We start from the raw sequence: 13415 nt of genomic DNA, 5'->3' as shown, positions 1-13415 counted from the left end.
ACCTTTGTTTTTATTTTTTTTTACTGAAAACTAATGCCTCTCCCACCAATTGATAAATATATGATTATGGACAATATATTATATAAAAAAAAAGTGATTGGTAAAAAATAATATGAGTAATAACCAATATTAATGAAATAAATACCGTTTTTCTTAAGAACACATTTGTTATGATTTATTATCTATATATAACTGGTGATAAATTAATATTTTTCCATAATCATTAAATACAATTTAATTTTTACATAAATACAAAAGTGAAAAAAAAAATCAGTTCCCAGTTAGTTGTACAAGTGTCAAATGGTTGACATTAATTGGGTACTGGTATTACTCTATGGTACTGGTTCATAAATCTTATGATCATATATATATATATTCAGGTATATGTACACACAATTAATTAGGTATTAATCAACAGAAAAAATTATAAAAAATAAAAAATTCTAATAATTCTACAGTGTTGAAAACAATTATATAATATTGAGAGGACGCAAATTCGTTATAGTAACGGAAATTGAAATATGCCTGCGAACTTTCAATAGGAGTTAAACCTGTAGTATATTGGAAATTATAGTCAGCCACACACAGTTCTATAGGTGCCATAAGTCATAACTACTATGCTTTAGAATACATATATTTACCTACACTGAGTCATTGATAAATATACAATATTATATATATTTAATCAATGGCACGATCGCACAAAACGTATTAGACTGCGTTTATGTACCCCATAACCAGTAATTACCTACTTCAAGCACTTGCCTCTAGTCCTACAGATTCTAAAACAATTCAGATATATATACTAATGCCCGTCTAATGGACACTAATGGTACATAATATCATTACAATAAACGAAAGCCTTGAATAGTAGAATACTTCTATTATCTACGTAAAATCAGAATTTTTATTTTTTTATTGTTTCTACCTATTTTAATTGCTCTGCCTCTGAATGAACAATTTTAAATGCATATAATAACTATTTAATGGCTAGTATTTATTTATCATAAAAAGGATTACCTGTGAATTTTTACAATAGCTCTGGTGTAAGTGTGTAACGTGTAGGACGTAGGTATATCAGTAGCAGCCTAGACAGTCTGGACATTCTGATCTTTATGTACATTGCGTTGATTTATTACCTATAGTTTTGTTCAGTTTTTAAGATATTTTGTATAGTCAATGAGACAGTATGATAGTGAAAATTGCATAGAGATGTTTTGAATGCATTTCAATATTTCATGATCACGAAACCATCAAATGTGTGGCTACCTACTAACATAGAAAATGGAATATTTCAATATAGCATTTTGTACTAGATAGGTAGGTATCTAAGTATACCTATAATATTTTTCTGTTCTTAATTTTCCATGCTATATAGACATTTTAATACAAAATTGGCTATCGCCTACACGTAACTCCTATTAAATATTAAACACGTAGTTGCACCAATAATCGTTGGTAGGAGAAAATATTCCCCCGACGTAAATTATAGTGTTTTCGAAAGGCGCCGGATAAAATAAATCGATGAAACAAATCACGGATTATTTGAAAGAACCATAATATACAAGTTGACGTGATTGGGTATTATATCTGTAGGTTATAATCTGGCGTTGAGTTTTGGATCGCACCGATTGTGTTAAATTTTCTCGTCGTACATACTATATATACGATATACCTATATCATACAAAGTACTTATACATATAGTTATATGAATAGAAGTCACATATGTATAGATGTGTTACTTTCATGGTTATACGAGCTACATAAATTACAATATAACCCAAACGTGGATCGTTGTTAAAGCTTTTAAAATTTAAAAAAATTCGTAACCGTTTTTGACGCTTTCCAGGGCTACGGCATAGGTACGTATATACGCGTATTACGATTTATCGATTTTACAGTGAAAAAACAGTCCCCGAAGTATAGTATGACCGTATATACAATCCGGATAGTATACCTACACGATATAGCAGGACGACGACGGTTTCGCCACTGACGGCGACGGTGGCCGCAGTCGTAGTCAAGCGGTTCTCACGTATCGGCTGCACCCGGTCTTGGTGGCGTAGTGACGCTTGACGAGGAACGCGGCCGTCCAAGCCGCCGCGGTGGTGACCATACAGGAACCGAGAGCGTAGAGCACGCACGGTGAGATCGGCGGCCATTGTCCACCGCGGACCGGGGCGGACGGCCGCTGCAGGAACAGATCGGCGGCCAGCTGGGCTGCGCCCTTGCCGAGCAACGTGGCGGAATAGGATGCGGCCAGCCATTCGCGGCCCAGCACGTGGACGGCGATCAGCGGTTCTAGCCCGACGGCCGCGCCGGACGCCAGCCCAAAGGCCACGACCAGGGACCCCGACCATTGCGCAGGCCGCGGCCATTGGAATGGGTCGACGTCCGATTCGGCGGCGGCGCCGGTCAGCAGGACCGTACCGCCGACGGCCATAATCATTGCGTACAGATAAACGGACGCGGAGCCGCCGGGCGACAGTAGGTCCGAAGCGGTAGGTGCGATGAGGCGACCGGCCGCCTCGGCCGCGGCCAGCTGTAGGGCAGCGCCACGCGCGGGAACGGCAGTGGCGTACGCCAAGTGGCTGATCGCGTGGACGGCCGACACGGCCAGAAACTCGGCAACCGGTCTGCCGCCAAGCCTCGGGTGTCGCCATTTTAGCCACCGTCGCCAACGGGTGTTTTTCAGGTGTTCGTCATCATCATCGTCTTCGTCATCGTCGTCGTCGTCTTCGTCGTCCGTGGAGGATGTCGTCGCCGCCGTCGTTTTGGATTTTAACAGTGGCGGGGACGGTGATGACACCACTGCGGCGTAGTACAGGTCCGTGGCCGCCCTAAATGCCGTCGTCGTGACCGCTCTCGCGTTAATCGACGACGTAGGTGACGACGAAGCACTTGGCCTCGCGCAGGTCACTTCGTCCTGTTGAACTGTTCCGTCCGCGGCCGCGGGTTTGTAAGTCAACGAGCACGCCATAGTGTTCAACATCATTCCGGACACGATCAGAATACCACCTCTGCAGGAAAAAACCGATACAATCGCTATTGGTAAGTAATAATGGCAAACTTTAAAGGCCCTTGGGTTGGGTTAGGTCAGGTTAAAAAATCTAAACGAATAATAATAATATATACCTAGTAGCTATATAATAAGGTTTTAGCAGAGCGCGTATATTTGTGCCATATATAATATCGATATTGTATCTACTATTATTTGTTAGGTCGTATTTTACAAATCCTGATAGGACCTTGTATAGTAATCGTATACCTAATTCCTATTCTAATGATGCAAATGTGATCATTACCTATATAGTTATTAGTTAGTTACTAACCATTTAACACCTTACCTACAATTATTTTATTTTATTCTTTGAATTTAATTGAAACACATATAATATGAATATTAATGGTTATGATTAGTTAATAATACTTAATGTAATATAAAGAACTACCAAAACAATACAATTATTAAAAAAAAAATCATGGTAATGGCAGGATTGCAGGAAATTAAGCATTAATAGCAATTAGAAATAATAACAATTATTATTCTTTCAAATACCTTCAATGTGACCAATGTGTGCTAATTTAAGTCACATTAAAAAATTAAAAAATGGGTAAAATCTAAAAAGCAAAATTAAATTCTGTGTATTTTATTTAAAAAATATGAATTTAATTAAATTTATTGTAGACTATCTTCACATAGACCATAAACCCCTAAAAAATTCAAACTAGGTATAATATACCATATACAGCGTGATTCACTATGAATATATTCATTCCCATTTTTAATTTTAATGAAAAATTTATTCAAATTTTGATTTTTGGAATTGTTAAATATACCCAAAGGCTATTTTCAAATTCTCGAATTCTGTTGTATGAATACTATTAGTGTCCTGTGACAATAAAAACTTCTATTGTTCATATGAAAATCTCTTTTTACCATAAATTATTAAATGAGCAAAATTTTGATGTACCTATATAATCCAAAATTTAAACATGTAGCTACTCAGCTACTAAAATGTTTAAAAAATAATAATATTCCTTAAAGGTAGTTTTAGATCACATATAAATATAAAATAGATTTAATGATTATTATAGGTATAGTATTTATTATTCTTGGATCATTATTACAAATTATAAATATTAATAGATTAATATTAATTACTAGAATTTTCAAATTCCCAAAGCATCCATAATCTTTAAAGTCCATATTATCCAAACCATTATCCTTAATACAAAAATTAAATGACTATAAAACTAATATCGTAGTTCAAATTTTAAATTTTAAATTTAATATGTTAACATTTTCAAATTATCTATAATTTACAGTAGATGAAAGTGGAGGGGATTGTCACTTGAATAACAGTAGTTAATATTTAGTATCTTAACAGGACGCCTCTTAAGTAGTACAATAATTTTAAATTTTAAATTATAATTTTGTTTTATGAACCACCTTATATAATATTATTTACAATTAATATTTTATTGAGTTGGGAATAAGGGACCATGTGCTGGCAACAATAATATGATCACATATTGCTCATTTTTTTCTTTTTATAGTTTTCGTGTATTAAATATTAATGAATATTATATAATAGAATATGATATACCTGTAGCCGTATGAAAACATCAAGAAATCAAGGTACGTTGGCAGGGCCAGTGCGCCGATCGCGGTGCCTGCTAGCGACAACCCGTTGGCGAGTCCTCGGTGCTTGTCAAAATACTCATTGACAATCAATATTCCAGCTGAATAACACAAACCCGCGCCAAATCCCACCATTATGCCGTAGCTGCGGAAAATCGGGAAAATGGTCATTGGTCATGTATAATACGTACATAATATATTATGTATTTATATGTATAGTATAATGTAAACAATAAAAAAATAAAAAAATAGCTCCAGTGGCGTATTTACAACTATTTTTTTTGGGCGGAAGGGGTGTAGAAAGTGTAATTTGACTATTTAGTAGTGATTTATATACATTTTAGAGTCTACAAATAAATTGCACTTACAAAATTTTACAATACCTAAGGACAATTTATTAGTTATAATAAATTAATACACTAACCGATTTTTTGCGAGTATTAATACATAATATAATATAAGCTTATTATTACCAAATTTGCGATCTTCGAAAAATGTTCGGTGGTTATTGATTTATATATCTGCTATCAAACATTAACTAGACGATAAGTATGCAATTAGATAATTACTAATTGGTAATTCGTTTTTCCCATAACTATAAGAGATAGTAGTAGGTATAGAAGGTAGTAATACCACCATCCACTTCAGAAATAAACGGAAATAATATACAATTTTGAACTTGGATTTACTCATAAAAGTGAAAATTGTTTAGGCCTGCCAACTGCAGGGATCCATATTCCATACGGCATACTCTACATATTGAAGTTTATGCCGTATGGCGAATTAAAAAACAAAAATGTCATGTAGATATGAGTCAAATATGGCGCTTTTGTGTTGATTGAAGGGTAGTAAGAATAAATATGTAGAACAATAATGGATATCTCACTCAAAAAAATATGCATATTATTTCAATAAAAATGTAGGTGGGTCTGATAAAATATCTGTTAACATACGGGTAATGTTTTTTGATTAAGAAGTAAAAACTTGGTTAATTTATTTAATAAATATTTATAATGATTAAATGGTGTGTCGATTTCACAATATTCATTATTATAATCGATTGTTTGAGAATTAAAACAAATAAACTAATGTCTTGTTGATTTAAAAGCATATATTGTTGTATGAACATTATATTCTATTAAAATCTATTAATTTATATTATTAATTTAAATTTTAAATACATGTTATTCAAACTAATTTTTAATAAATCTTTTGTTATATCAATATAGCATTTTTATTTTGAAACAGGAAAAAATCGATTTTTGAAAATTGGATTTTGTTATTTTTAGAAATTTTATTTGTTGAGATGTATATGCAATATGCATCCATCTAAAGACCCATATTCCAAGATTTTCCGAATGAAATGATAGAACATTTTTGTGACTAATTTATTATTATTATTTTGGTAACAAAATGTTATAACCTTATTAAAATATTTTTTAATGAAATAATATTTTTTGATAAATATTACATAAAGTTTAATTTATTTTTATAAATTATTTGTAAATAATTTTTTCAGTTTTTTGGTAATTAAAAAATAGATAGATCGGTTACAACACTAGTTAACTGTAGGTATAAGCGTATAACTCATGAGTCATGACATAGTTATCCGTATATGTATGGCCATTTTGTTTTAGCTCAAATCATTAAAATACTATTTGGCACAATTGGTTATTAATACATTGATCGGTCAAAGTGTACTTTATCTATAATAAAATTCTTTGTTTAGAAATCTAAAATTAATGAAAAATATATTGACTTTTGATTAGATTACACTTTAAATAAACACCTACAATCATTGATGATAGAATAGACTATTCTATAATCAACATGCTACAATGTCACGAACTATTTCAATTTAGTAGGTACCTACTGCCATTGATTTAATTATAAAATCAATGGTACACAGCGTTGCTAACGTATTATTATCAAGTAATAGAACATAACTATAATTAGTGTACCTACCTAATATAATGTAAAGCTACTCTTCACTTTTTCTATTTCTATTTAAAATACTCGTAATATTATATTATCAAACTCTCGATATTATCTCGTCAATTAATGTCGTGTCAAAATCATCTAATATGACTTATTAGATTAACAAAATGGTCATAGTAATCATACATTTAATGTTCAGTAAATTGGTTTTAACTTTTAACTTTTAAGATATTAAAATTATATCTATGATTGGAAATGTTAAGATTTTGTACCCACAGTTACAATTCAAATCATGTGAATTGTTAGTATATTATGTAAATTGTGTAGCCGTGTAAGTACCTACTATTTGTGCAGTGCAGTTATGTACAATTTAGTATTCTCTAAAAGTTGAAATCAAATTAAAACGGATAAAGCAATACTCAAAAAATAAAAATTTGTAAATAAAAAAAAATATAATTAAGACACGTATTGATTAAAACTAAGCGTTACAAATACGTTTAAAATAAATCAAAAAATCTTTAGTATATAGGTATTGACCGTTATAGACCGGGCAATATTCTAATATGTATAATTTTGCCTACATTGCCCGTCAAAACCGGATAGTTTGTTCAGTACCCATAATGTCTAGACAGTGTAAATATTGTCCGATAGTCACGCACTTTGCCCATCATAACAAATGCGTGTCTTATTTGGTAAGCTAAAATTAAAAATATGCATGCCTTTACGGTTTACATACCTAATGTACAGGTGCGATATGGAATTGGCGAACGAACTGGACATCATACCGGCGGAAGCCAATAGTCCGCCCCAGAACGTTACGGCTCTGTGCGAAATCAGTTTGCATAGTAGACAGGACAAAGAACCTGAAATCACCAATTGAAATTTGATCGTATTAATATTTGCCTGATAAATTGTGCTGAAAAAAAATATAAACACACTATATTGCTATATGATATCCTCAATAACATATTATGTAAAAACGAGTAGGTATACGCAATTGCGGTCTACGCAGAAGAACGCGATCTTAAAGTTAAAAAATATTATGTTGTACCTACTAAAATTTCGTTTGTAATGGGACTTCTGATACTTCAGGGTGCAACGGGAGCTATTTATTTAGCACAATAGTACTGTTGGTGATAGAAGCACGGAGCATGGATAGAGGCTTCAATTACGTTGTTAATAATTATATTATATTCTTTTGTTCGGGCGGAGAACTTACGGCTAGGAAATGTGACGGAGATACGTTTCCCGCAATAATACATTTTAACAAAATTGAATTTTGTTTACTGGATACATGTATACAGGAGGATTATTTTAACAGTAAGCATTTATTATCTCAAAATGTTTTAAGAGGATGTCAGCTAGGCCTAATATATTTTTTTAATCTATATATACGACCTACGAGCAGCATATATAGTAGAATTAATTGCCCAACCGATCTTTTGTTATTATAGTTAGAATACAACAAAGTGAATTGACCTATTATCAAGCCTATAGTTTAGAAAATTATTCGTGTTTGTAAGTTAGTTTTTTTTACAATATTTAATTTTTTTATGCATGATATTTTTAATCATAAAAATGTATTACGATTCAAAAATTGTCAGCGAAAAAACCTAAAATATTATACAAATAATGTACAAATAATGTATATATAATGTTATATTAATGTATATTACATTTTAATGGATCAGTTCACTCTACAGTATTAAAACTAAAGTTGTTAGCCTAACGACTAGTTAATATACGAAATGAAAATTTGCTACGTTACACGTGCAGGATCAGAGACAGAGACAGAGAAAGAGAGAGAGAGAAATAGATAAAAAATAGTGTGCTAACATCCTCTTAATAGGCTTAATAACTATATGTATATTTAATTGCTATTTAGGACTTTAACATAATATAATATTAACATTTCTAAAGAGCGGTTAATAATTTAATATGTTTATATTTACAATTTAGATGAGTGAAGTAGTGTGTACCAACCATTTTTGTGGTATAACCCTGCGCTACTTCACTCCGCTCAAACAATCTACAAATATTTACTATTATAAGTTACGAATAATTATTTATATTCGTTCCAAATACAATTTATACGATTTGAAATATAGTTTTTTATCGACTTCAAATGATTTAAAAGTATTTACAAAACCATTAACACTTAAGATAAGGAGTGTTTTAGTGTCTTATGTGATTATAGGAACTATTAAAAAAAAAATCGCCCTGTGTAGTCAATATATAAAAACAAATAATAGCTTAAACGTTTTAATTAATATATTTCTTTGTGCTAACTTGATTGTAAGATATGAATACAAAGCCAAATCATAAAAAAATAAATATACATGAAGAAAAAACCACGTCGTTAAAAAGACCCTAAACAAATACAATATAATAATAATGAGCGTATTTTATTTAAATACTAGACAAAATAAATGTTTGTAGTGCACTGATTAAATATTTTAGGACACACTGTGGTATTTAATTAATATTATGATTTCATTTATTTAGTCTGTAAAATATATTATGATTTATGACCATCGCATTATCGGAATAAACGTTATAAAACGTTTAATATGTACGTGTGTGGTGTGTCCAACGTATGATGCCGTACATTACAACAATATTGCTTGCAAAAGCCAGACATGCAGTGATTTTTTTTAGATGTCGTTTTGGTAAAAAATATATGCTATGGATTTGCGTGACTAAATTCAAGAAAAAGAATAGAAGTGGATAGTTTTATAAGCTGTGGGGTCGAAATCACGTCCAATGACACTATTATATTATAGTAATAAAAAAACGAAACACGTGTTGGTGTACGATTCATGTGTAGTGTACACAGTATAACTTGGTGTGTACACGTAATACATTTAATCGATACAATGCGTATATTATAATATAATTTAAGGCCTCTTCTATTTAATATTTTCCGGATGGAACTTATTATGATCGGTATACGATATCGACAGAATCTGGTTTCCGGGTCGATTGTTTCTCCGTACAAATATAGTCTTGACGGTTCGTGCAGTAGCGCGAGAAGTGAAGAAGAGGCGACGTTCGGATTTTCTGGCACGCGTCATAAATTACAAATGTTGATACATACGCGCATAGTGCATAATATACACCGAGCATAGGTGTATGTAAACGTTTGTACTCGACAACGCCAAAACATTAGATAGTATAGATATATTATTATGTAACATGAAATAGGAAAAAAATCCCGACTGTCGATGGAAATGTACTCAGCACATGACTCACAACAGATATAAGTATGATTTAGTATTTATTAGTATAGATACCGCGTACAGTATTCCGGACTCGCGCTGAAGTCTCAAGTGCAGAGGACTCGGTATTCCCAGTGCATATTTATATACAGAGTGATTCCCCATGTAAACATGTTCAACCCTAATTTTTAATTTAATAATAAATTTATTCAAATTCTGATTTTTCTGATTTTTAAAAATCCTTAAAAAGTAAAGACCATAATATATTCAAATATTTAAGATTTTTTGTAGCTACTATATTTATAAGGAGTGTCCTGTGTCAATAAAAACTTCTGTTTTTAAATTAGATTTTCTTTTGATATGTTAACATTTAATATAAAAGGAGTGATGTTATTTGAAAAAGAAAAATTTCTATTTTCACTGTCCATAGGCCACTTTTTAAATAGAATAAAAATCTCAACAATTTGGAAATATAGTCTGACCGTAGTTATTGAAAATTAAAAATAAGAATTTTTATAAATTTATCATTTAAGGCAAAAATGAGGATGAGCTTGCACCGTGAATCACTCTGTATAATATAGATATACACTACGCGATTATCCGAAATATATATATCAGCGAGAATGCAATGACACACGTGCTACACACATACACGCAATATTTGTTTTATGCGTATATGTAAAGAGCAACAAATAACTATAATATTATAATATTCTATACGCGAATAATTCTACTTCTTTTGAACGTTAAAAAAAAATCGCCAAATGTAAATAGGCATATCCGTTTTCCTATAAAGCCGAAATTAGGTGAACGATTGTGAATTCCACCGATTGTACCTTTTACAAATGTAAATATTTTACTGATATGGTTTTTTTTTACCAATGACAAATATGTAAATTCTACTATGGTGCCTACAGACTTTTGACCTGTAAAATAGATCTAAACTCCACCGATATTAAATATTTAGTTTTATGATTATTTTCGTTTAGAGCGGTTTAGACTATAACAATTATAATAATAATACATATTTTTTTAAATCGACATTCTGTAATTTTTTTTGTTATAAAATGTGTAAAACTAAATCTTCAAATCTTTCCAACTATATTTAATTATAGTTTTCCAATTTAGTTTTAGTCAATTGAATTTTATTGTACACAATATAATATAATATATATATTATATATATATATTTGTAAGAATAATTTTGCATAATACCTAATATGGATTTGATTTTTTTATAATATCGGTGGAGTTAACATAGTTTATTTTTCAGGTCAAAAAATGCCCATGTCATAAATCCCACCCTAAAATAACTACTTGAAAATCGTAATGGAATTTACATCCACCCACCTGCATGTATTATTATGTCATATATTAATCGTCATCGTTTTTGGCACGTACCCGCTATGAAAAACGTTAGGTGGAACGTGGCCGGTATCCAACGGCAACCGACGACGGACCGATTCTCGAACTCGAGCTTGTGGACCTCGACGAACCCATCCAAGACATCCGGCCCGAAGGATCTCAACATGCCGGGCAACAGGAAGTTGGCGAATGCGCAACCACCCACCACGTACCAGGCCCAGCTGTCGTCGAACGTTTTGTGTTGACGTTCCTGCTGCGGGTGTTGATGATGTTGATTGTGGTTGGTCGACGGCGACGTTCCTGAGGCGCGACATGAAACATATCGATATAATATTATCTAATTAAATCAATACGAGCAATGGACACCGGAAACGTAAAAAAAATATCCATATTGTTGTCGAGGAAATAAAAATCGATACACTATTGTAATAAATATATGTTAAACTATAATAGATATGGTGTATAATCAGTGCAGGATTAACTACCGGTGAAAACGGAATATTGCATTGGTGCCTTGTCGCTTTGAAAATAGTGGGAGGGACTATCGACTAGGGCTCCCGATGGCTGATATAATGGGTATCAAAGTATTATAAATGATATAACCATAATGTCAAGTGCAGACTAGAATACTAAATAATGTATTAGAACTACAGTTATATATAATATATGTAAACTATTTGTGCAATTAAAGATTTATATAAAATTTATACATTGTTAACATTTGTTTTTTTAATAAAAATAAGATACAAGTAGATAATTTAATCTTAATGGTATTTTTTTTAAGAATCCCCTAAATCGTCTTTTACACCGTGGCCGCTCTCAGTGTTCAATATCTAGTTCTGTGTATTATAGTAGGTATACAAGTAACAAGTATAAGTTTAGTTACGCACTTTTGTCCCGAAGCATGTACGACGATTCATCGGGTTCGGGTTTTGAATCTCCGGCCTCCGGTTCTCTGCAGCTCACCATCGTTTCGCTGGCCATTTCCGTGTCCGATTCCGGTGTGCAGGTAAATAGTGTAAAATTGCGACGGGTGTATTTTCTACTATCAGCTGGCTGTTATATAGTACAAAATCGTACACGATATACGGCTTTCGGTGTGGATTTTTGAACGTCTTGTCGAAGTATAATAATATATCACATGATACTATATTGTATTTTATATTATCTGTTATTATTGTTATATATTACTCGTAAGACGAAGGTGGCGGCGACGGCGGCGACGGCGGCGGCGTCGGTGGCATGATGCGCCCGTGGCGGTTATTGCTACCTGAACGACCTATCGAACGCGACTGATACGCTTGGTCCGGTGGTGCGTGTGTACACATACCGGTCGATGCGTCTGCGATAAACAATCGTCAGTTCGGAAGCTGATTCCGATTACGAGTACATATTACGATTTATGTAATACACATATTATGTATATGCACTAATGTAGAATTCAATAATGCGAGAGAACGTCACTCGATCTTCTATATTATATTGTTTTGTATTACCACGTATTGTATAATATGTATATGTAAATACGTCGCTATTATATTATTATTATTATTAATTATCGTAATCAAATTATTATTAGTATAATATTACACAATACACATATATACGAAGGTACGCGAGTATTATTACAATAATATCGTAAATATTTAAGGTACCTATCTTTTATCGATGAAATTATTTTTTTCTCCGTTCGAGAGACGCTTTTGCGAATCCAATGCAAATATTAACAGGTGTCTATATAGTATACACGCACGATGTATTGCAACATAATCGTTATTTTAATCGTCACGCGCGTCTGTGTATGTTTTGAGATCATTCTCGTGGTTCGATAAAAATATGTATTACGTATATTATTATATTTTCGTTTCGCGGCGTCCGTCTTCACCGCGATAAGTGGCGCATGTGACTGCTGCTGGCGTTCGCGCGACTCGACGTAAACTATTCGTCCGCGGCATAATCGTAACATGCTTAACGGAATTCGGTTTGCGAGCTGCGCGCGTAATCGAATGACACCCACCTATAGCAACGGCGTTCATCACTTAACTTGTATATACACTATACAGTATAATATATACACTGATAACGGCCAAACCACATGGTAAAATAATATTATATTGTTTAAATGTCATTTTTAATTTTTCAAACGTATTATGTAAATGGTAAATAATAGTTATTGCTCTTCGCTCTCCTCATTTACTTCACTTAATCTCCGACCATATATTTCGATCAATTTCAATCACGATTTATC

At 32.5% G+C, this 13415-nt stretch overlaps 1 protein-coding gene across 2 annotated transcripts; it reads right to left on the bottom strand.

Annotated features, from left to right (window-relative positions):
- Window positions 1-147: 147 nt before the first annotated feature.
- LOC132922320 (uncharacterized) lies at window positions 148-13146 on the bottom strand. 2 transcript variants are annotated; one of them, XR_009661004.1, is made up of 6 exons: window positions 12058-13146; window positions 11204-11467; window positions 7321-7447; window positions 4612-4791; window positions 1963-3021; window positions 148-1272 (listed from the first exon to the last, which is right to left on the bottom strand). XR_009661004.1 is itself a non-coding variant. In XM_060985783.1 (6 exons), exons 2-6 carry the CDS (start codon window positions 12149-12151, stop codon window positions 2022-2024), a joined length of 1665 nt encoding a protein of 554 aa, XP_060841766.1. In that variant the 5' UTR covers window positions 12152-12282; window positions 12359-13146; the 3' UTR covers window positions 148-2021. The 2 variants fall into 2 exon arrangements, 1 of the variants encoding a protein (XP_060841766.1); XM_060985783.1 differs by having other exon boundaries at window positions 148-3021; window positions 12058-12282; window positions 12359-13146.
- Window positions 13147-13415: the final 269 nt, after the last annotated feature.

Source organism: Rhopalosiphum padi, chromosome 2, assembly GCF_020882245.1.
Source record: "Rhopalosiphum padi isolate XX-2018 chromosome 2, ASM2088224v1, whole genome shotgun sequence".
Classification (NCBI taxonomy): domain Eukaryota; kingdom Metazoa; phylum Arthropoda; class Insecta; order Hemiptera; family Aphididae; genus Rhopalosiphum; species Rhopalosiphum padi.
Note: the sequence above shows the minus strand (reverse complement) of the source record. Positions and strands in the feature narration are given on the sequence as shown.